We start from the raw sequence: 23573 nt of genomic DNA on the forward strand, positions 1-23573 counted from the left end.
TAAATGTAGATTAGACCATCTGTTTCTTGCATCATAATACGACCATTCAAATATCTCATGTCACTTTTAATTCATTTCCCCACAAAATGGAAACACAGTGTGGTCCAGACCAGCAGATTAGGTTGGAGTGCTTCTGCAGGACACTGACGTCAATGTGCGCACATAACCAGAGCTTGAACAACAACTCTGCCTATTTACAGCATCAGGGTGAGCGGAGTTTCAATAAATTACCGAATGAGTGATGGGTTGGAAATAAAAGCTGCAAGACTAATATCTCAAATGGTTTTTATCAGAAAACCCCCAGTAAGAGGCCATCTGAGTAGGAGAACAAGGACATTACAAGGCAATCCAGATGAACTGCATGACTCATCCACCACTCATTTACCAGTCAAAGCATGTACAGTAGCTATTAGGATGTTTTTTTGGAGGTGTTGTGGATGCAAGTGAAGGAATAAACTGACAATATTGTCCCCAGCAGAAGCATTTTAGTGATATTGAATATGCTCTGTCTGGGGAAATATACAAGTGGCACGGTGGACGAGTGCCATGCATGTAACAATTCTGAGGACCCGCGTTTGAATCTGGCCTCGCCTCTGTAAAGTTTGCTTATTCTCCCCGAACCTATTTTGGTTTTCTCTGGTCACTCCGATTTTCTCCCATATCCCCCCAAAAAATGCATGCTAGGTTAATTGAAAAAATCCCAACTTCCCTGTATCTCTCTAAAAAAAACACCTATTTAGCAATATACCCATGTATCTATCTATCTATCTATCTATCTATCTATCTATCTATCTATCTATCTATCTATCTATCTATCTATCTATCTATCTATCTATATCTATCTATCTATCTATCTATCTATCTATCTATCTATCTATCTATCTATCTATCTATCTATCTATCTATCTATCTATCTATCTATCTATCTATCTATCTATCTATCTATCTATCTATCTATCTATCTATCTATCTACTTACCTGTCAACCTACAACTATGGATTTACTTACCTACCTAGCTTCCTCTCTACCAACGGTTAATACCTATGTACGGACCTCTGAAACAACCCATGTACCTGCATACCCGTCTACCAAGTGTACCTCTCTTTTTTGCTACCCTTACTTATTTATCTCCCTAGCTACATCTCGACTTAAAAACCTCTCCATTTTAACAGAAAGCAGCAATGACTTGTGCAAATATTCAACCCAAACATCAACCCTGAATTCTTCATCACAGAGGGTAAACATGTATCATGACCCACAGCGTCACATTCAGAACAGTTTTGCATCAATGGAACAATATGATGTTCGTGTACGACCCACAACACACAATGCTGTGCCTGGAAAACACCTCATAATGTCCCACTGATGACCAAATACTACAAAGGTTGCTCATTCCGTCATGATGGTAAATGTGTTTAAAAAGTATGATCTATTACAGCATTTGTCACACACAAACAATTTTTCTGAGTCATAATGACTGCCAAGTAGTGATGTGTGTAGAAGCCAATGGCAGCCAAGAAAGTGGCATCGTCAGAGACATATTATTTGACAGTTTCCCGTATGGCATGTATGTAGTTAGTGGGCTTTATGGTCAATGTGCTCTGCAGGCACTAGAAACCGCTGCTCTAAGTGTCACTTGTTGATGAGAGCCTCTTCTCATAAACAACATGCAAGTGGGACGAAGAATAAAGTTGAAACCAAGTCCGGGTCGTCTTGAAAACAGAAACACTGTGATTGTTTGCCAAACCATTTAGTATGTGGTTAGTTAACATCTCCTAACTGCCACATGACAGCTCTTATTGAATGATGGTAGCAGGAATAAGACTTATTTGTCATTGGTTGAGCTCCATTTAAATGGAAGGCTAAACCAACCCAAGTCGCACTATACAATCAAAATCTTGCGTTCATTTCATCTCGTGATCAAAGTAGAGAATGTTTTTAGTAAATTTCCTGTGTGATTTTGTGGTGATTGAAAGTGAAGACGAGGTATTCCCTTTCTAGTGTCCCCAATGTGGATCCTTCTCATCTATTTTCAAGCTAACCACATACTGTGACCACCCTTTCAGGCTGGATTCGCCTCATTCCCCTTTTTCATCTCCTGCCACCTCCGATCGGATCAGACAAGAGCGGCTGTTGTCTTCCCTTACCTCCTGTCCCTTACCCCCCGCCCCTTCATCTCGCCTGACAACACCCCTTCCAAAATTGCTCTGGGCCCGCCAAAACCATCCTACAAGTATTGTCACAGCAGCATCACTCATGCTCTAGCAATGAAAATATAAAACGTGAGGTGGGAGATGGTTGTTCTGTTACTTAATGTAGTACTCCTCTGCACGCTGACCTTACAGCATGGATGTGTGTGGGAGTCTTTTTTTTTCGTGGGACTTTTTGCTTATATCATAAACAAATGCTTTGTTTGGCAGCCTCACATGCCTCCCGATGTGCTTCTCCTCTTGTAAAAAAACAGAACACGTGACATTACATGCACTTATCTGTCACATTGTTGTGCACAGTGACGCAATATAGGTGCTTCAAAAAAATGTTTGGTTAATTCAGTGCTTCTCAATTGTTTTCCGTCTCGCTAAATCAGCTTTCCCACTGTTGTGGCTAATGGGTCAATCACAGCAAATATGCTGTCCCTCAATGTCCTGTGCAGAGAAGAAGTTGGCGCATTGCAGGTATTTCATCCATGTTCCAGGAAGAGCCGTCAAGTACTGAATCGATAAAATGCAACATATGTCCATTGCACACCCAAATAAATTGCTGTCCATTTTGGAAATTCTTGTGGTAATGTTATCACCAAATCATTAAGAATTTATTGGCTGAAAAAATGCTGACTTTCATCTCCAGCTGTCTGCTTTGTCAATATTACTTTCGATGAAAACAGCAGCTCTCATTCCAAGAATGAATTGTGTGATTATCCACAATTGAATTTGCTCATCCAATCGGAAACAAGTGTCAATTACAATGTTTACACGATCACCTCAATTAATCTGAGGAAGTGCATCTTTCTCCCAAAAGATTCTTCATGAGAGCAGGTGTACCCCGCCCCTCCTCCCAAAGTCCCCTGCAATAAACTCCCGCTCACCTATGACCGTTATAAGGAAAAGCGCTACAAAAAATTGATGGATGGACTTTCATTTGTTCCATCCTTCCATCCATTTTCTTCTACTTAACCAAGGTCAAGTCGCAGCAGCAGTACCTTTACCGGGGACACCAGGCATCCCTCTCCCCTGCCACTTCATCCAGTTCTCCCGGTGGGATCCCTGGCCGTTCTGAGGTTGGCTGGGAGATGTACTCGGTATCTTCCCCCACCATTGGAGCCCAGGTGGTGATCAGTGGACAGCTTCGTCCCTCTCTTCACCCGAGTGTCCAAGACATGCCGTCGCAGGTCCGATGACACAACTACAAAGTCAATTATCAAATTGCGACCTATGGTGTCCTGGTCCCAAGTGCACATGTGGACACCCTTATACTTGAACATGGTGTTCGTCATGAACAGTGATGAGCACAGAAGTCCAGTAACAGAACACCACTCGGGTTCTGATCGGAGGGGGGGGCTCGGTTCTTCCCAATCACGCTCTTACAGGTCTCACTGTCCTTGCCCACATGAGTATTGAACTAAACCAGCAGAAGGATGACAGTCGCCCGAGGGAGCACTCTCCAACACTCCCGCAAACTCCCAAAAGGGTGGGCAGTGGGCACTCTGAATTGCTGTTTCGTGCAAAAGCACAAACAACAGTCATGACCCATCCACACACCAGAAGGCACAGGCAGGTTAGCCTCTTATGCACCGGGGTGAACCCCATTGTACATATGCCGAGCTGAGGGGCAATAAGTATACCAACACCTGCTTGGCGCCTTCCAAATGGAAGGGAGTCCAACCCTTGGCACCAGAGCACAAGCTGTGTGTAGAAACAAGCCCGACTAGATACAGTCTGAACTTCACGACCCATCACATCAGCTCAGGCTCCTTCCCTCCCAGAGCTAGCTCTGTAGATAAGGCCCTGCCTTCGGCTACCGCCCAGCTCACATTACACCCAACCCCTATGGCCCCTCCCATAGGTGGAGAGCTCAAGGGAAGGTGGACTCATGTTACTATTTCAGGCTTTGCAACATGGGTGCAAGCCATGCAACCCACCAGCCACTCGCCTTCAAGCGTTACTTCCATGTCTACCTCCGGGGGTGGAGGTGACCTGCATACAGGCAAGGGAAACCTGAATGCATTCATATTATTCATCATAGGGGACTTTTAGGTATGCTTTGTCTGGTCCCTCACCTAGGACCTGTTTACTATGGGTGACCCTAACAGATGCGTGAAGACCCACAGAACTTAGCTTTCAGGATCATTGGAACACACAAGCCCCTCCACCACCGTAAGGTGATTGCTCCAGGGAAGGGGAAGAGACTTTCCTTGGTTGTTGGATAGAAACAAATAACGTACAAAATATGGAGGTGCAAACTTTGCATTGACCAGTAGTTTGTGTTTCTGTTATGCAGTACTTGTAATTTGCAGAGGTGTACAAGTGCATTATACCACAATAACAAAAATTCAAATTTTCACACTCAGTATACACCAATTTAGTCTAATGTATTAATCATTTGCTTTTTAAGACATAAGTTCATAGGATAGATTAACCTGCAGTGTATTTTTCATAAATTACTGCTTTAGTTAGTTGCTTATGTAACAATTGGATGAAATACATCTAAATGAAAAAAATATGGATGTAGGAAGTGGAGGAGTGTTTTGGAAGAAAGCCACTCGTTCCCTCCAGATTAATTGAGGATCCTGTGTCAACATTGTAATTGAGCCTTGTCCTTGACAATCGCCACTTTTATACACCCATCCATCCATTTTCTGAGTCACTTATCCTCACAAGGGTCACAGGAGTGCTGGAGCTTATTTCACCTATCTATGGGCAGGAGGCAGAGTACGCCCTGAACCGGTTGCTAGTTATTCGCAGGGCAAATATAAACAAACTATTTGGGTAGATTAGAGTGTTCAGTCATCCTACCATCCATGTTTTTGGGATGCGGGAGGAAACTGGAGTGCCTGGAGAAAACTCACGCAGGCACAGGGAGAACATGCAAATTCCACACAGGCAGGGCTGGAATTTGAACCCCAGTCTTTAAAACTGTGAGGCAGACACTCTAACCAGTCGTCCATATGCACTTTCAATTGTGGTGAATTGAAACTATTCAATCTTGAACCCCAAGGAATTGTTTTCATTTTACCTAAGTAAAATTGACAAAGCAGCCACCATGGGTCCAATCAGCAATTTTCAGGCAATCAATGCTTAACATTTCAGTGTTCAGGTTGGTCCAGGAATTTAAAAATGGATAAATGTACAATCTATTTGGATATGACAAACGTTATCTTTTATCAAATTCAGTATCTTGGAAACTGATTTTTGCTCCAGGATGACTGATGACTAGCACATCCCATGGGCCAATCTCTTACCAACACAATACACTTCAGCACAACAATTTTGCTGAGTTTGATTGGTACAGGAATTGACAGATGACTACTTTTAAAACATAACCCTCGAGTACTAAGAAATCTGGAGCTAATTATTAAAATAAAATACTGGAAAAAGATCACAGCTGGAGCCTTATGTGATTCAGTTTAGCATGATCTCATAAGGATTTAGTAAGAAATGTAACAAGAAAAAAAATCATTTCATTTCAATGATAATGTTCTGTGACGGGTCTAAAGTGACAGAGAAAATTATGGCTGAATGTGTGTGGGGCTGTTGTTGCACCACCAGACCCATAAGGATCCTCTCAACTGTGAGGCAAAAGTGCTAATGCTTGATCCCAGTTAAGTCTACGTAGCAATAAATCATAAAACCAGGAAAATGATCCAAGTAATTCTGTTGATTGCTGCAGACCGTAAGGTGACACCAAAGTGACTGCCGCGTGGAATAGGAGGAAGATGGGTGGGTCAGAGAAAAGGAAAACAGGGAGATCAGAACTTGGAAGCATGGCAAGCGAGGCGGAATTCCATTGACCCTGAGGTATTTAGGATGGAGCCATGAAGTTAAAAAACTTCCTATATACAGTGCAGAGAGGAAGGACAGCGGTCAGAGGAGACAAATATGGGAGGGAAGCTTGGGTGGTACAAAATGTACCTCGTCGCCTTCAACCACCATCTCGCTGACATGTTTTATACTGCGTTTTAAATATGATAATGTCTTTATGTGCCGTTGTTGAAAACAAGGGTGGAACATTAAATTCCTATAACATTCCTCAAAGGCAAGAGACTCATGGGAAATATTACGAATAAGAAGCAACGTGAGGTCACTGTCTGTAAGTCTACAAACCACTTCAAGGACCTCTGGGAAAGAGCAAAACTATATAGGGATGTGGCCACAAACGGAACCTGCTCTGCTTTTCTGAGCTCGACTTTCCTTAGAGGCCATTTTAAACCTGCAGCAACATTACATGTGATTACTACAGCTGAGAGAATTAATGCAGCCCTATGGGGGCACAAACCAGTGCAATCTGTAGGCCGGTCCCAAGCCCGGATAAATGCAGAGGGTTGCGTCAGGAAGGGCATCCGGCGTAAAAACTGTGCCAAACAAATATGAGCGTTCATCTAAAGAATCCCATACCGGATCGGTCGTGGCCCGGGTTAACAACGCCCGCCCCCGGCACTGCTAACCTGCAGGGCGTCGGTGGAAATTCAGCTACTGTGGGTCGAAGACAAAGAAGAGGAGGAAACCGGACCCAGCGTCAGAAGAAAAAGAGGAATGCACAGAGCCTACAAGTGAGTGTAGGGACTTTGAATGTTGGGACTATGACAGGAAAAGCACAGGAGTTGGTTGACATGATGATTAGGAGAAAGGTTGATATTCTGTGCATCCAAGAGAGCAGGTGGAAAGGTAGTAAGGCTAGAAGTTTGGGAGCAGGGTTTAAATTATTCTACCACGGAGTAGATGGGAAGAGAAATGGAGTAGGGGTTATTTTAAAGGAAGAGCTGGCTAAGAATGTCTTGGAGGTGAAAAGAGTATCAGATCGAGTGATGAGACTAAAATTTGAAATTGAGGGTGTTATGTATAATGTGGTTAGCGGCTATGCACCACAGGTAGGATGTGACCTAGAGTTGAAAGAGAAATTCTGGAAGGAACTAGATGAAGTAGTTCTGAGCATCCCAGACAGCGAGAGAGTTGTGATTGGTGCAGATTGTAATGGACATATTGGTAAAGGAAACAGGGGCGATGAAGAAGTGATGGGTAAGTACGGCATCCAGGAAAGGAACTTTGAAGGGCAGATGGTGGTGGACTTTGCAAAAAGGATGGAGATGGCTGTAGTGAACACTTATTTCCAGAAGAGGGAGGAACACATAGTGACCTACAAGAGCGGAGGTAGAACCACGCAGGTAGATTATATTTTGTGCAGACGATGTAATCTGAAGGAGGTTACTGACTGTAAAGTAGTGGTAGGGGAGAGTGTAGCTCAACAGCATAGGATGGTAGTGTGTAGGATGACTCTGGTGGTGGGTAGGAAGATTAAGAAGACAAAGGTAGAGCAGAGAACCATGTGGTGGAAGCTGAGAAAGGAAGAATGTTGTGCGGCCTTCCGGAAAGAGGTGAGACAGGCTCTCGATGGACAACCGAAGCTCCCGGAAGACTGGACGACGACAGCCAAGGTGATCAGAGAGACAGGCAGGAGAGTACTTGGTGTGTCATCTGGTAGGAAAGGGGAGAAGGAGACTTGGTGGTGGAACCCCAAAATACAGGGAGTAATACAAGGAAAGAGATTAGCGAAGAAGAAGTGGGATACTGAGAGGACTGAGGAGAGGCGAAAGGAGTACATCGAGATGCGACGTAGGGCAAAGGTAGAGGTGGCAAAGGCTAAACAAGAGGCATATGAAGACATGTACACCAGGTTGGACACGAAAGAAGGAGAAAAGGATCTCTACAGGTTGGCCAGACAGAGGGATAGAGATGGGAAGGATGTGCAGCAGGTCAGGGTGATTAAGGATAGAGATGGAAATGTGTTGACTGGTGCCGGTAGTGTACTAAATAGATGGAAAGAATACTTTGAGAAGTTGTTGAATGAAGAAAATGAGAGAGAAGGAAGAGTTGAAGAGGCAAGAGTGAAGGACCAGGAAGTGGAAATGATTACTAAGGGGGAAGTCAGAAAGGCATTACAAGGATGAAAAATGGGAAGGCAGTTGGTCCTGATGACATACCGGTAGAGGTATGGAAGCAATTTGGAGAGATGGCTGTGGAGTTTTTGACCAACTTATTCAACAGAATACTAGCGGGCGAAAAGATGCCTGAAGAATGGAGGAAAGGTGTTCTAGTTCCCATTTTTAAGAACAAAGGGGATGTTCAGAGCTGTGGGAACTATAGAGGAATAAAGTTGATGAGCCACACAATGAAGTTATGGGAAAGAGTAGTGGAGGCTAGACTCAGGACAGAAGTAAGTATCTGCGAGCAACAGTATGGTTTCATGCCTAGAAAGAGTACCACAGATGCATTATTTGCCTTGAGGATGCTCGTGGAAAAGTACAGAGAAGGTCAGAAGGAGCTACATTGCGTCTTTGTGGACCTAGAGAAAGCCTATGACAGAGTACCAAGAGAGGAACTGTGGTACTGCATGCGTAAGTCTGGTGTGGCAGAGAAGTATGTTAAAATAGTACAGGACATGTATGATGGCAGCAGAACAATGGTGAGGTGTGCCTTAGGTGTGACAGAGGAATTTAAGGTGGAGGTGGGACTGCATCAGGATCAGCTCTGAGCCCCTTCCTATTTGCAGTGGTAATGGATAGGCTGACAGATGAGGTTAGACTGGAATCCCCTTGGACCATGATGTTCGCAGATGATATTGTCATATGCAGTGAAAGCAGGGAGCATGCAGAGGAATAATTGGAAAGATGGAGACATGCACTGGAAAGGAGAGGAATGAAGATTAGCCGAAGTAAAACAGAATATATGTGCGTGAATGAGAAAAGTGGAGGGGGAAGAGTGAGGCTACAGGGAGAAGAGATAGCGAGGGTGGATGACTTCAAATACTTGGGGTCAACAATCCAGAGCAATGGTGAGTGTGGTAAGGAAGTGAAGAAACGGGTCCAAGCAGGTTGGAACAGCTGGCGAAAGGTGTCTGGTGTGTTATGTGACAGAAGAGTGTCTGCTAGGATGAAGGGCAAAGTTTACAAAACAGTGGTGAGGCCGGCCATGATGTACGGATTAGAGACGGTGGCACTGAAGAAACAACAGGAAGCTGAACTGGAGGTGGCAGAAATGAAGATGTTGAGGTTCTCGCTCGGAGTGACCAGGTTGGATAGGATTAGAAATGAGCTCATTCGAGGGACGGCCAAAGCTGGATGTTTTGGAGACAAGATTCGAGAGAGCAGACTTCGATGGTTTGGACATGTTCAGAGGCGAGAGAGTGAGTATATTGGTAGAAGGATGCTGAGGATGGAGCTCCCAGGCAAAAGAGCGAGAGGAAGACCAAAGAGAAGGTTTATGGATGTGGTGAGGGAAGACATGAGGGCAGTTGGGGTTAGAGAGGAAGATGCAGGAGATAGGCTAAGATGGCAAAAGATGACACGCTGTGGCGACCCCTAACGGGACAAGCCGAAAGGAAAAGAAGAAGACTACAGTTGAGAGAATTGTTGTTTTCATCACTTTACATTTTGTCTCTTTGTGTCAAGGATTGTTGAAAAACTGCTCAGAAATCAAGTAAATATCTAAAACATGAATAATTCACAAGGTTAAATATCTCGGTGGCCGCTGTGTTGACAGGCTGGATGCTTGTTGGCCGGGGGAAGTATGAACTCCCTGTGAATTTTGATTCCTGACCGCAAAGCGGGTGGCGCTTCAGATGTCCTGGAGGGCGATCAATCATCTCATAAGCCCTCAAAGCCACAACTCTATTAGCATCTCTGTAACCACGGTAACATAACCGACAATTTGTGCGCAGTCCAATTCACAGGCATAAAGCTTTTAAGCGCTTACAAGCACTTGCCATGACGCAAAGGGGGGGGGGTTAATAATTGATCTATTCTATTGGACATCATGGGTGTAACTGAACTTGTAATGAATTCGGCCGTTCCACGTCGCTGTTGCGTTTGAGTGTTGTCTGGTAGAGATGGCTCTCTAGTGGTCATATTGACAAAATACAACATGAACGGTGACCCTTTCAATAGATTCATCTTATTTATTTAAAAATGGCGAAATCACTTCTTTGTTACAACATACATAAGTAAATTATAAACGTCTCAAAAGTTAGATTTTACTCAAATCCAAGATGTGAACCTCGCATTCGAGATAAACTACACACGCTCTGAGTAAAATATTTTCTTGTTTTTTACAACTTATACGTATGATTTTGATGAGTATTTCCCAAAGCACTTTATGAATGTATATCATGTATGAGAAGTACAGCAATAAATGAACTTTTCTCCCACCCCGTAACACATTGTGATGGACCTACCGGCCAAATTCTGATTTATATATGAAGTGTCTCATCTTTCTGCAATTCAGAGCATTTTCCTATAACTTAACCTATGTGAGCTATTGGCGGAGCTGTGAGTTTTCTGTGCCTTTTCTGCTTGGGCTGTGTGTGGACGTGGTTGACTTTGAACAAGGTTGACCACCTTGTCCCTCTCCAGTGCCACCCGCATGGTTTGCTCTACAACCACCTGAAACTTGTCGTCCATTTTCCTGATTGCAGGTTCGTAAGCGTGGCACTGGTTCTTGAGCCTCCTGCTCTCCTCCGCCAATCTGTTCTTCTCCTGGGCGACACGCTTGCTCTTCATCCACTGCACGTCCCGGGCCTTCTGCGCCCTCCACAGCGTCTGGGCCGATGCGGACGCTGCCAGCCGGTACTCGTCTCTCTCCCGCAGCGCGTTCTTCAGCTCGCTGTGCAAACGCTGATTCTGCACATAGACGTCCGGAACTTCGCCGACCCGCTTAGTATTCAGCAAGCCCTTCCACGCCATCTCGGTCCACTCCGTTTGGAAAGTGTCAAGAGTTGCAGTCATCCTCATTTGACAGAGAAAATTTCGTATAAAGTCGTCTGCGGTGACATGCAGCTCGGAGACGACAGCGGAAGAAACTTCGTGGGCTCTTCTCGCGCGCTCATTGATGCTTTTGACTGTCGCCTCCAAATCTTCTTCTCCTTCTGTCAAGCTATCGTCGTTATCATCGCCGTCATCGTTGACACCATCGTCTTCTTTTTCTTCTTCATCACCAGCGCTCCCAGCGGCACCATCGTGATCATCATCACCATCACCTTCACCATCATCGCCATTTCCGTCTCCACCGTCAGCGGCATCATCGGGCTCCACTTCATCTTCAACATCATTATCGTCATCACGATCATCGCCGTCAGGATCACATATTTCCTCTTGGTCCATTGCGTTTACGTCTGTGCTCATAGTAGGACGGAAAACTTGGCACTATTACCCCCCCCCCCCCCACCCCTTTATTTTAGAGCGCCAGCCTTGGAAATCCGCAACCAAAATACGGCAACGTCACCAGCTCTCAATTATATTAGATTTTAGTAAAGAGCCGTGGTGACCTATGTATCGTTACGCGTCACTGCCAACTACTTGATGTATTTTTCTTTCGTGTTGTTGTTTCCATGGAGACGACTGCGCTCGCGAGAATTCGCAAAATCGCGTCGCTCTCAACTCAAACAACGCGAGAGTTCAGTGTTCTCGCCGTCGACAGTAAACTGTCATGGCGGACTACCGAGAGGCGCCCTTGGCTACGCGGCCGAAATCATTGGACCCAAATGAATATTTTAATGTTTCACCGGAGTATCGAAGGGCCGAGGAGGCCAGGGCTGCGCTGCGGGCGAATCTCAAGAGGCAATACCAGTTGCAACTCAACAACCCTCATAGAAAAGAGCTTATCGTAAGTGGCTACCGGCGAGCTGACAATGTCACCCTTGGCTTGTAGAAGCAGTCTAGCTAACATCATGCTCACCTTACACACTTGTAAACATAACTCCTAACAGTCCCATTTATTTAATATTCAACTCCAAGACTTTTAACTGTGTGGCGTGTTGTTCTGTGGGCACGCTAACCGACTATATTTAAGACTAACAATTTAGTTATTTGAAAATTAATGTTTTAATTCAAGCGTTGCACACACGCTCTCGCATGAAGACCACATCAGTAACAAACCAAAATTATGTTCAACTGCTAATTTAATATTTTGTAAAACTGCCCTTTAATTAGGCTGTCACTAATTAAACATTACTCTGGTAAATGACCTTTTGACATGATGTCCTCATTGAGTTACTGTGCTACAGTGGACATCAGGAGCAATTGAGGGGTTAAGTGTCTTTATGAATATAATATTCACAAAATCAAACGCTTGTGGAACGTCATCGTCCAGAAACGTTTTTTTCAAGCGTACAAGACTAATAAAAAATTACAAATATGACGCTGTCTTGACAGCCAGCAGTACCCAGTAAAGTCTATGGTGTCGTACGCGACTGATCATTAAGAAATGTTTTTCAATGGCAGGCAATGTAGTCAACCATAGAAAGCTTTCAAAACTTATGAATACAAGCAGAAATTAATCACTCACCCCCAGGTGGCAACTCTACATAGAATGCCATTACAGTGAACGGTTTCACTAAAACAAGTCTACACAAATTTATCTAACCTTTTCAATTTACTGTGTAAAAAAAAATAGATAAAAACTTCGAACATAGTTTTCAGTCTTCTTGGTTGAGAGCCAACCAAGTACATTAACTAGTATGGGTGAATCAGACCTGTTCAGGTGCTTACAAGTAAGGTTTTGGCTGAAATGTGTGTGGGCCAAAGTGTGTTAAAAACCCTCAGAGAATAGTCTTCTTTATTTATCTACAACACCTTGACTAATGGATGTCAAGTTGTTAAGAAAATTGTCACCTACATTACTCGTGCTCCTGAACCATCAAATAAACTGATTTCTTTCATTTTTTTGTTTTTACATTTTTATTGTGTAACAGGAAGATCCCGCCCTGACTCGCTGGGTATATGCTCGTGGCAACCCCTACGCACACTTCAAACCCACCTACAAGACGTCTCTGTTGGGCGCCATGTTTGGGGTTTTTCCACTCTTCTTCTTCTACTATGTTTTCAAGACGGACCGGGTATGTGCGCTAGTTGCTTGTTTTTTTTTTAATTGTGTGAAGGATGACAATAGTTAACCCGGATACAGCAGTTGTCATGATTTGTCATAAATAAATTTAAAAATTGCAATGCAAGCGTTGTACTCATTTTGATAGTTTCTCTTTCGCTAAACAATTGTCAACTTAATGAAATTACAGTTCATTCTGAAAAGGCACCTTTCTGGCAGAAATGCTCAATTGGAAGGAAAAAATCTAGGTAACATTACCGATTTTCTGCATGATGCGAGAGACACCAAACGTGCTGAGGATAAAAAAAAAAAAAAAAAAAAGCATTTCTTTGGCCATTTGTGTTTGGCAGCAGCGCAGCCTTCAGATCACTTCCTAATTGTCAATCATTCTTATTCAGGTCTCAATCATGGAGTCTGTTAACTTGGCTGAATTTGTTTATCGACTGCACTTACGCTAGATTTGCAGTCATGACTATTGAAGATTAAACATTTCTGATTGTCAGCCGATTGGGAAGGAAGAATTACTCTGAACATACCCCTCACTACTCAGAATAATCATTTAGGACCATGTGATGATAGCATCAAAATTAGCCCGAATATCTCTGTGTACTCATTAACATCATATGTACTTTTTTTTTAAACAGGACAGGAAAGAGCAGCGTATTAAAGATGGAACGCTGGAACGCAAGTTCAGTTTGTCATCATGAGGTCCACTTTACAAAAATGAACCTGCCTCTTTTTTCGGTGTGTGTAATAATTAACAAAATAAAACTATGCTGTCATAATCAAAGGTCTTGTGGCTTTATATGATATGGTCAGAAAAGTTTAATGCTGGGGGAGAATCTGTTGCTGTAATTTTGTACACATCAGGGTGGGTGGGGTCAGTCACAAAACAATTGACAGGTATGGGATGATAAAGTTTGATTTCAATGTGTGTACAGTTATTCCAATTTAAAAATATATCAAACTGTACCGTGTTCAATGACAAGTACAGAGTAGTAAGTAAATATGTTAATTGAAATCTGTTCAGCTTTTCATGGCTATCGCATTTCGGCCGGGTTCTGCTTTGTCTAGTGTTTTGTGGGCTGCCAGTTGGGGTTAAAGTGGCTGCGTAGATGTTCCCAGCACTGATAATAGTTCTTGTCAAGCTTCTGGCACGTCTCTAGTCCCCACTTGGTCACAGCCATGCTCAAGGATGATTCGAACATGAACGCCTGCGGGAAGCAAGATGTAACAGATGTGAAGTTGTCTTATAAAATTACTGTATTAGGTTGTACTCGTCAGATAGTTGTTTTTTTTTTTTTTTTTTGTACCATGGTTCCTTCAGCCACCCTCTCTGGTTTGAGCTCAGCTAGACTGTTCTTCTCAAAACACTCAGCGTCAGGGCCGTGTGGGGTCATGATGCTGTGGAGGCTGGCCCCACCTGGCTGGAAACTCTCTTTGGCTTCATAGTGCCCCTTTATAAGCCCCATGAATTCACTCATGCAGTTACCTTGAAACACCAGCAGGGAGAGCTGTTACACAATGTTGTAATAGTTAAGATGTAATAGTGTCAAATTACACTAAGTGGCCTTACAAATACAGTACAGTCCAGCATAAGTTAAAACGCTATAAACGCCTCTTTCACATGTTACTTGAAATCCCACCCTTATCCAAAATTAACAAAAGATTAAATCCGGTCGAGAACAGAAATAAGTGTTGAGTCTACTTTAGAAGTCCATAAATACCAATCTATCCTGATGTATATCTTATGGCCCCGTCACACCATAACGTTGTGGTCAACGTTCTCTGAACATTTCAATCGTTCTATTTTTCAGCGTTCTCAAACGCGGATGACACATCTGGCGTGTGATTGACATGTGTCTAACTCATGACTTAACGTGTGTCTAACGCACGAGAAGCGTGTAACAGCGACCAAATAAGATACCACTAAAAACCATTAGCGTGTGCTAACGTGTCACTGGCGCGCGACGAGCAATTTGTCAACGTTAGACGAGCGTGTTGAGCCTGTGACTGAACGGGTGAATAACGACAGAATAGCGTTTTGCTGGCGTGTAATTTTTACAGTAGAACGGGAACGAAAACGTTGGAAATTTCATACTCACTTCAATTGTTCTCGTGAGTTTGAACAGTCAGCATCATGCCGCCTAGAAGAAAAAAAGGTGGGGTGCGGACTTCAGCAACTCGCGCTGCAAGTAAGAATGCAAAGCATCGGTTTATATACCCATATGCATGGACGTTCGGGAAACGCTCGAATGAAATGCTCAATGAACGCCCAAGGACGTTCATTTGACTTTAGTTACACGCTCTGTGTGCTAGGAGATTTTTCAGTGGTCGTTGACAGGTCGCCAGAGAGTCGTTCACTGCAAAGCAAACGATTAAGTAACAACCAAGTAATGCTACAGTAACGACTGACTAACGACAGCCAAACGCGGGCAACGCTCGGCGATCGTTAGTAAAACGTTCCACGAACGTTCTTGAACGTTCTGCAGCGTTTAAAATTAAACGTATCAACGTTGGTTCGATGAGAACTTTTGTGCATGTTGAAAACTTTTTTTCCGGACCGGCGTTCTCCGTCGATTCCCAGCAATCATTGATGTTCACTAGCGTTCAAAAAACGCTCTTCTGGCGCTATCCCGGCGACCATGGGTGACTACCAACGTTTCCTCAAACGCTATAGAACGCTGACCAGAACGTCATGGTGTGACGGGGCCATAATGTACACACTAATAACAGGCGCAAATGCAAGTAAAGAGCAATGTTTAGGATGATTTTACCAAACCTATCAGCAAGATTGGATGACTCGATCAATAAACAAGGAATATAAGGGCAATTGGCTAAAACTGACCATAATTGTCAAAAGTTGCAATTGGATGTAAGCCGTACATATAACTAATGATGTGTAAAGAGTTGAAGTTGAAAATCACAAACTCAGAAAAAGAAAGCAATGGCTGGCATAGAGCCCAGAGGAAATATACAGATTGAAATATATTCCTATCTTGTCCATTTTTTTCCTCACTTCTGTACAAATGTCGTGCCTTACGGTGATAATAAGGTGGACGGAAGGTATGGTCAGCCACGCCCCAGCGCGGGGGGAAGATCACAAAGTCGGCAATGGCCACACCCGGTCTCGTAGATTTGGCCGTCAAAACAGTAAAGATGGATGGATCCTAAACAATAGTAGAAATTGAAAAAAAAATAGAACTCAAGAGATTGTGCTCATTATTATTTTGTTGAGGAAATTGTGGATACCAATCAGACTTACTGCATGATCAAAGGCCACAGAGTTGATGACCATGAATTTGTTGAGGTTGTACTTGTACGGTGTGTAGTTGCCGTGCCAGGCGACCACGTTGAAGGGAGAGAAATCCTAACCCAACATAACAAAAATGGGACGATTTGACCATAAGCAAGTAGACAAGTAACAAAGGAATCAAGCTTTTTACAGAGAGGAAAAACAATGATTCATGTCGTTGTATTCTGCTTGATAGAAAGGAGGGAGGGGGAAATGCTCATAATGAAAAGGTTTTGTGAAATAAGTTGTACTTCTCCTCCTCCTCCAGCCCCCTTGTTCTTTGTCAGCCAAGTCTGCAGGTTTTACTCAGTAATTGGCGTCAAAATCAAACTTTCACAAACTTTCATCATTTCGACGCTCACTGCAGTGCAGTTAAGGGGTTGTTAGATGTAGGGAAGAGGGGGTGTGAAATAAAGCAGTAAAAGTGGCTACAGAGGTATTTCTTTATCTTGATTGTTAAAAAAAAAAGCAATTTTGTAGCGTTCCTCTGTTCTGATAATGTCACAGAGAAAAAAAATACATCAGCAGCTCTAAAATCGATATAGTTCATTACAACTCGAGCTGTCTTCGTACTGACCTTGACACTCTTTACACACACATTATCGCGTAAGCTTCCACACACTGAAAAGAAGTCATTGCACGCAGTTCATTACATAACCTAGATGAACTAAATACACATAGAGCTGCTGCTAAAGTCAAAGATCTTTGGTCAACCCGCAGGACAAATATTCCTCAGCATTCACTTGCGGTAGTTCTGCTAGATTCGATTAAAATGGAAAGTAGGAGACAGTTGCAAGCACACACACGGGGGGGAAAAAACAAACATATTGGCCAAGTCAAGCAAATAATAAGTTAATTGGAGCAGTTTTGGTACTCAGCGGGGGGACAAAACAGCAGGGAAAAGATGGGAGCATCTTCCCTAAAATGAGACCTCCCTTCCCCACCTCCAATCTTATTTCCTGCCCCCCTTCTCTGCCTGCACTCCAGGCATCAGGAAAAAGAAACTGCCACCTTTAACCCTCACATTTAAAAAAAAAAAAAAATTGAAGCAAGAGGGTTGAAAATCTTCGACCGTGTGCTGGCCTCTGTGTCAGTGCCCACCTTTGCCAAACATCTCATCCAGTGCCCCCCACCCCCACAGGCAATTATGTCCCTAACAGGATATTTGTAGGACGTGGTGGGTATCATTCGCTCAGTTGCAATTAATGCTTACCTTGAGTTGTTTTTCTTTTGGTGCAAGTCTGACCGCCTTAACTCATTTTCAGCGATTAAAACGCACAATTGAGGCGGAAACATTTCGATAATAAATCGTCAGGGATGGTAAATCAATCAGCGGTGGCGGCTAATGGATCAAATGCGTCCCTTGGACAGTTTCCTGACTGTTAGTCATTGTCACGCTTCACTGGTGTTTACTGAAGCACATGCAAACTTCAAATGGGGTAATAGGGCAGATAGATTGGCCTTACGTGGGAGATAGGACACCTTTAGAGTACAAGGACACACACAAAAAAAGCACACAAAACACCTGTTGGCAGGCGAAGAGCCTTCCTTGGTACTTATTGATGACAGTGTAGCCTGTGGACACTTCCCGATCCTCGTACCACGCCACTGGACACAGGAAGTCTCTCGGGTTGGCCAGACCATTGGCTCCTGCAAATAGTTACACAAGCTTATACTTGCATGTACCTGTTGTAAAGTTTAACACAAGGAAACAGGCTCTGCAGTATTGTGGAGCAGCAAGAGAACATACTGTTATTGACTTTATAATTTGGTCATCGCTAAAAACATACGCACAGACTGGGAACAATGTTGTAATGAATTGTGTAGTGTGAGACCGTTTTTCACCAAAACAGCGGGCCATGACTCACTTAGGGGCCCAGGATGTTTGTTTGTTTTTGTTTTTCCTGTTCATAGACTGGCACCCACCAATAGGCCCGAGGTCAGGCAGTTCAAAATGTGCTCCATACACTTCCAGGATGTAACCTCTTGTTTCCCCAAACACGTCCACGCTGAAGCGCATCCCTTGCTGGAAACACAGTGAATATGGAGGGACGGTATTAAGAGGAACACGTAGTACAAAATTCAACCGCTTACATTCTTTTTAGGAAGCCTGTCTACAAAAAGCACATCAATGTTTTCACACCACGAAGATGGAAAATGACAGAAAGTTGTGTCTCATTACTTTTTTCCATACTGTGCAGACGCGTAGGGTGCTTAGCTAACACTTCTTCTTTTTCTCACTTTTGTAAACTTCCCAAATATGGCAAACAAAGTGTCTGAGCAAGAAAGCGTACCTGAATGACACATATCTCATTCGGCTCCACTGTCATCTTGCCAAACTCTGTGGTGATCCTGAGCTCGCCCTGCTGTGGCACTAAAGAGGCAAACAGCACAAGGACCAGCAAAAAGAAAATATCAGGGAATAAGCGCACTCTGAACTGAGCAATCAGTGTGATAGATAAAGGTGCAAACATCCCTCCTCCTTATTTTGCTCACCAATCAAAAAGTCTCCATCGGAGTTGTTGAAGCATCTAAAACATGCGAAACAAAAAACAATTTTAGGTCCACCTTCGCGATCTCATGCTGCAATCGGCAGGGTGCTTTTTTTCCAAGATAATAATGCGCAGTTATGATTGACACTACACTGAATCTGTTTGACTCTGGTATTTCCGTCTTGCCACTAAAGAGGGTATTGATCGCTTTAGATGCAAATCTCAATAATAAACACAATATACACATCAGTCCGTTCTCACTTGTTCATCATGGAGGTGTTGCAGGTGTACACGTGGATGGCGATACCGTTCCGAGATTTCGCATCCCCAGCGCCGCAGATGGTCTGCAGACCCTGCAACAGTTACCCAAAATAATCAACTGAAAACTTTTGACGTCAAGTTTCAACAGTGAAAAGGAGAAAAGGGATAAACTCACAGCCACAAAGTCCACTATCTTCTCTGTAGACTTGGGGATGGAGAATGGCCGCCATCGCATCTGTGGGAGGAAACCAATAGAATTGCAGGATGTATCGCAGTTCATTATCCGCACTCAACTATATTGCAGATTATTCAGCCATCTTTTTTTTCATAAATTATGGGCAAATATATGGCTCCATTTCTTTAGACAACTAAAAAGAACATTGATGATAAATACAGTATATGAACTCTTCACAAATACCTTTATATGTTCTGAATACTTATTTCCATGCCAGTGTATAATAGACCGGTGTTTGCGTGTTACCTGGTTGGGATCAGGCTCCACCTCATCCCACTTCTCTGTCAGATTCTCACAGGGGACAGGCACGAAAGGTTTGTGCTTGACAGACGGGAGAATGCGATAGAGCCAACTGCAAACAAGCAAAATTACTAAAGTAGCCATCTAATTTGACACAGAGAGAATTCGACAGTGTACAGGAGATATACAGACAGACTGTACAGTAATGACTCGCTTTATCGTGGTTCACTGTGCCAGTTTAAATCCATAAATACCAATCTATCCTGGTGTATAGGTAATGTACAGACTAATAACGGGCACAAATGCAAGTAAAGAGCAATGTTTAGCTCGACCTTACCAAACAAAAACACTGTAGTTAAAAGGAGCTAAAGTTATGCCTTTTATAGGCCTTATATATTGTGCGAAATTGTGACCTTAAGTGGACAAATGAAATACCTGCACCTCTCTAAAGTGTCATGTAGGAACATTGAATTATATATATGTGAATCTTGTAAATTTATATAAATCTACAATAAATAATTAGCTACTCTGTGGAATTCATCTATTGGAGGGCAATGGTTTAGCCACTGGAACTTGATCCCCGTGATGAATGAGGGATTACTGTATAGTGTTAGAAAAGATGGAGACCTCCTCTTATTGGCCGGACGTGGGCAGGTGAAGGCCGAGCCAGAGAGCTGTTCAGCGTAGAGGCCATACGGGCAAACCTGAGGATTATTCTAAAGAGACGCGGTGGCGTATTCAGGTGTCACTGTGAAAATGTCCATTCTTTATGAAAATTCAACTTCAACCTGTCATACCTGTCCTTCGGGTAAAGAACCGGGACAGCGAGGGTCTTCAGAGGAGAATTCATTCCCAAATCCACACAAGTACTGAAAAACAGACGTTCAACATGCACATTTAAGCGGGAAAAGACACACACTCACCACGCAGCTTCATTGTCATGCAGAATTAAGGTGTTCACGCTGCTTATGATTAAATTTGAAGGCTCGTCATTAAGTGTTTTTCTTAATTGTTGTCACATTGATTCACATTAGATTTGTGATAAAACAAAGCACAGTCATCCATTATTTGGTGTTCCAGGAAGAGACTAATTAAACCGGCACCCTCTAGTGTACACTTTTATTGATATTTGAATCAAGATTGCTTTATTAGACACAGCTACTGACTTTCCCCACTGTATGACCACTTGCATATAAAGAAAAGTTGCTGAGTCATTGGTATTGCCCAAACAGAGGCGGAAAAGTGTTCCACAGGGGTGTTTTGGTCTGTTTTCTGTCTTCTATGTCAACACAAAACTGAACAGATTCCTCAACAAAAGAAAAAAATACCCGTTCCCAAAAAAAAACAAAAACAACCCTATTCTTTAGGCAAAAGAGACGTTTCATATATTGTAGATTTATGGCACGGACATTGCTTTGTTTTGGGACTGCTACTTTAAAAGTTTAGTGTCCCCGCTGTAACATCTGGGCAGCTGTTGAATGCTGCATCCCGATTGGTCAGCAACAACATCGCCCCCCTCTCTCAGCCTGTTTGCTTCGGCTGTAAAAATTCAAGCTTGTTTGTTGCACATTGAACTTTATTTATCAATGATACGAAAAGAGGAAACGCATTTCTCCATTTTTTTTATTTCCACAGTGACATTGTTTGGATCTGTACGTGCAAGTTTTAATAAGCTCGCGGAAGGAGATAAATGCTGGCTTACCTTGAGTTCAGCCATTCTGCTGTCTGTCCTGGAGGCAGCTGCAAGTGTTACACAAGCTATAAATGAATGACTTTTGGCAGTCTCCTCGAGCAAACTCCCTTGCGTGCCCACAGTGTGTGGACGAGTGGGCTGGATTTCCACTCTTTGTCAATATGGCTTCAATTAGGCCTCCGTGATGCCTCCAAGTGACGCAATGAGAAAGGGCCTATGGCAAAAGGGGAGAGGACAGGTCAGAGGTGGGACCACGTGCAAACAAAGATAAGTGTCCAATGCTCCCAGGACAAATAAGTATGATCTTTTTCTGTAAACCTCTGTACGTAACTGGAACCCTCTGAAATTATATATGTTAACGTCATGTCAAATGTTCATGTTGAATCAGTAAGTCTGTGAGTGTGACTGGAAACTAAACCTGATTACTTTTTATACTGGCGCTTATTACTTTGTGAAAGTGTATCTCACATTGCGGCTGGAGTGGAGAGTGCACCAAAGATAAGTGATTTGTGCTAAATAACAACATTCGGGGCTGCAAAAGCTTATGCATAAGGCAATTTCTTCCATTTATCTGGGAACTAGATGGTCAAATGCGGGTCTACCCCAGGTGCACGTATCAAACCGAATCAATTTTGGCTTTCCCATTCACGCCTCGCTTGTCTATTTCGTTTCTCTCGCGAATGTTGACGGGGAAGGGTAAATGAAGGCAATTCTCATAGCGAGACGCAAATAAACTCACCGCGGCAGAAGTAACGCTTCCTCTGGCGAAGCGTGCAGCCAGGCCCGGGCCTCCCCGCTGGCAGGCAGTTAGGGTGCTGTGCAAGACGAGAAAGCCCAAATGGCGGCCAAATATCAGATTCCCCATTCCCGGAAATTGATCTGCAGCCTGCATGGAGAAAGGAAATGGGTGATTTTAATTTCATCCCAGAGTCTCATGATAGAATTCTACAGTATTTGGGCGCAATCTGGATGGTGCGCCCTGTGCAAAAAGAGAGGCAACCAAAACTGTCGACAAATAGCTTGTATCTATGCATGTATAAGTGGTCCAGAAATGTCTTGCTATTACTCAGATGCCTGCTGAGCTGAATCATTCGATGATAAATACTACACTTGCTTGCCACACTCTCGCAATATGTATAAACAAGCAAACGTGCGGATGTCCAGAAGTACAAAATTTCATGTTGACTTCTATATACAAGACTGTCAAAGTCTTTGGCCATCATGCTTTGCTGTGTTGAGTACCTTTTTGCACCGCAATAATTATGACATAAAAATGTGAATCAGTCATCTTTTGCAAGGGCAAGTGGTTTCAATGACGTCAATTAGGCCTCCATTTCAATTTAACCTTAAGGACTATAAATCATTGCGATTGGGTGACATGGGTGGGGCGCCGACCCAATTCTTCCATTGTTTTAAATTGTCCTTTCAGGTATAAGCAGGATACATAGTGGATCAAAAGAGCCTTTTGCCACACCTGGTTCCATTCACTGTAGGCAAACTATGAACATGGCAGAAAAAGAAAAACACCTACTGCCTACCTTCTACTACCACATAGTGATTGCTCTGCTAATGTCATTCTAAGATTGAAAATTATTTCATTTATCGATTCTGTAGTATATATAATACTTATTCATTTATAAAATAGATTGTAATGTTTCTCTGGTGTATGAGCCCTGGGTACAATATCATAGAGGCACACATAGGGCTTGTCACAGCTCCCCCAGTAGAACAGTACGATTATTAATATTTCATAGAGCATAAAGAATATCTGGCTATGAGTACTGTCATATTGTCTGTCTACGCATGTTGCTCCACCATCTGTGTTCAAATTAACAGTGTGACACCAAGACTTTTTGTTAGCCCACCTATGACATTTTGCAGACAGAATAGGAGTCAAAACAGGGGGGAAATTCTCTGTATGTTTTTGACATACAGTCCTTGGCAAAAAAAAAAAATCAGAATCTGACTACAATGACTTGCAAATCTTTTTAAACCTATGTTCAGTTTAATACACAACAGAGAAGATATTTATTGTTGTGCCATATTTGTCCTCTTGATGATAACTGTATAGTGGAATGGTGTTCAACTGGTTAGAGCGGCTGCCTCACAGTTCTGAGGACTGGGGTTCAAATCCCCGGACCCGCCAGTGTGTTGCTGCATGTTCTCCCCGTGCCTGCGTGGGTTTTCTCCGGACACTTCGGTTTCCTCCCGCATCCCGAAAACATGCAACATTAGTTGGACACTCTAAATTGCCCCGAGGTGTGACTGT

The 23573-nt window shown here is 43.2% G+C and overlaps 3 protein-coding genes across 3 annotated transcripts; 1 reads left to right on the plus strand and 2 right to left on the minus strand.

The window, feature by feature from the left end:
• Window positions 1-10195: 10195 nt before the first annotated feature.
• On the minus strand, window positions 10196-11389 carry LOC133492989 (sperm-associated antigen 16 protein-like). The gene has a single exon (XM_061805889.1). The coding sequence runs from the start codon at window positions 11387-11389 to the stop codon at window positions 10490-10492; it is 900 nt and encodes a 299-aa protein (XP_061661873.1). The 3' UTR covers window positions 10196-10489.
• A 265-nt stretch (window positions 11390-11654) lies between these two features.
• On the plus strand, window positions 11655-13878 carry ndufb4 (NADH:ubiquinone oxidoreductase subunit B4). The gene is made up of 3 exons (XM_061805890.1): window positions 11655-11870; window positions 12958-13101; window positions 13733-13878. Exons 1-3 carry the CDS (start codon window positions 11694-11696, stop codon window positions 13793-13795), a joined length of 384 nt encoding a protein of 127 aa, XP_061661874.1. The 5' UTR covers window positions 11655-11693; the 3' UTR covers window positions 13796-13878.
• On the minus strand, window positions 13864-21511 carry hgd (homogentisate 1,2-dioxygenase). The gene is made up of 14 exons (XM_061805888.1): window positions 21314-21511; window positions 20409-20480; window positions 20239-20327; window positions 19618-19723; window positions 19312-19371; window positions 19137-19228; window positions 18880-18914; window positions 18678-18757; window positions 18310-18409; window positions 17909-18033; window positions 16354-16458; window positions 16132-16258; window positions 14402-14580; window positions 13864-14302 (listed from the first exon to the last, which is right to left on the minus strand). The coding sequence occupies exons 1-14, from the start codon at window positions 21326-21328 to the stop codon at window positions 14159-14161; spliced, it is 1329 nt and encodes a 442-aa protein (XP_061661872.1). The 5' UTR covers window positions 21329-21511; the 3' UTR covers window positions 13864-14158.
• Window positions 21512-23573: the final 2062 nt, after the last annotated feature.

The sequence above is a fragment of the Syngnathoides biaculeatus genome, chromosome 19 (assembly GCF_019802595.1).
Source record: "Syngnathoides biaculeatus isolate LvHL_M chromosome 19, ASM1980259v1, whole genome shotgun sequence".
Taxonomy (NCBI): Eukaryota; Metazoa; Chordata; class Actinopteri; order Syngnathiformes; family Syngnathidae; genus Syngnathoides; species Syngnathoides biaculeatus.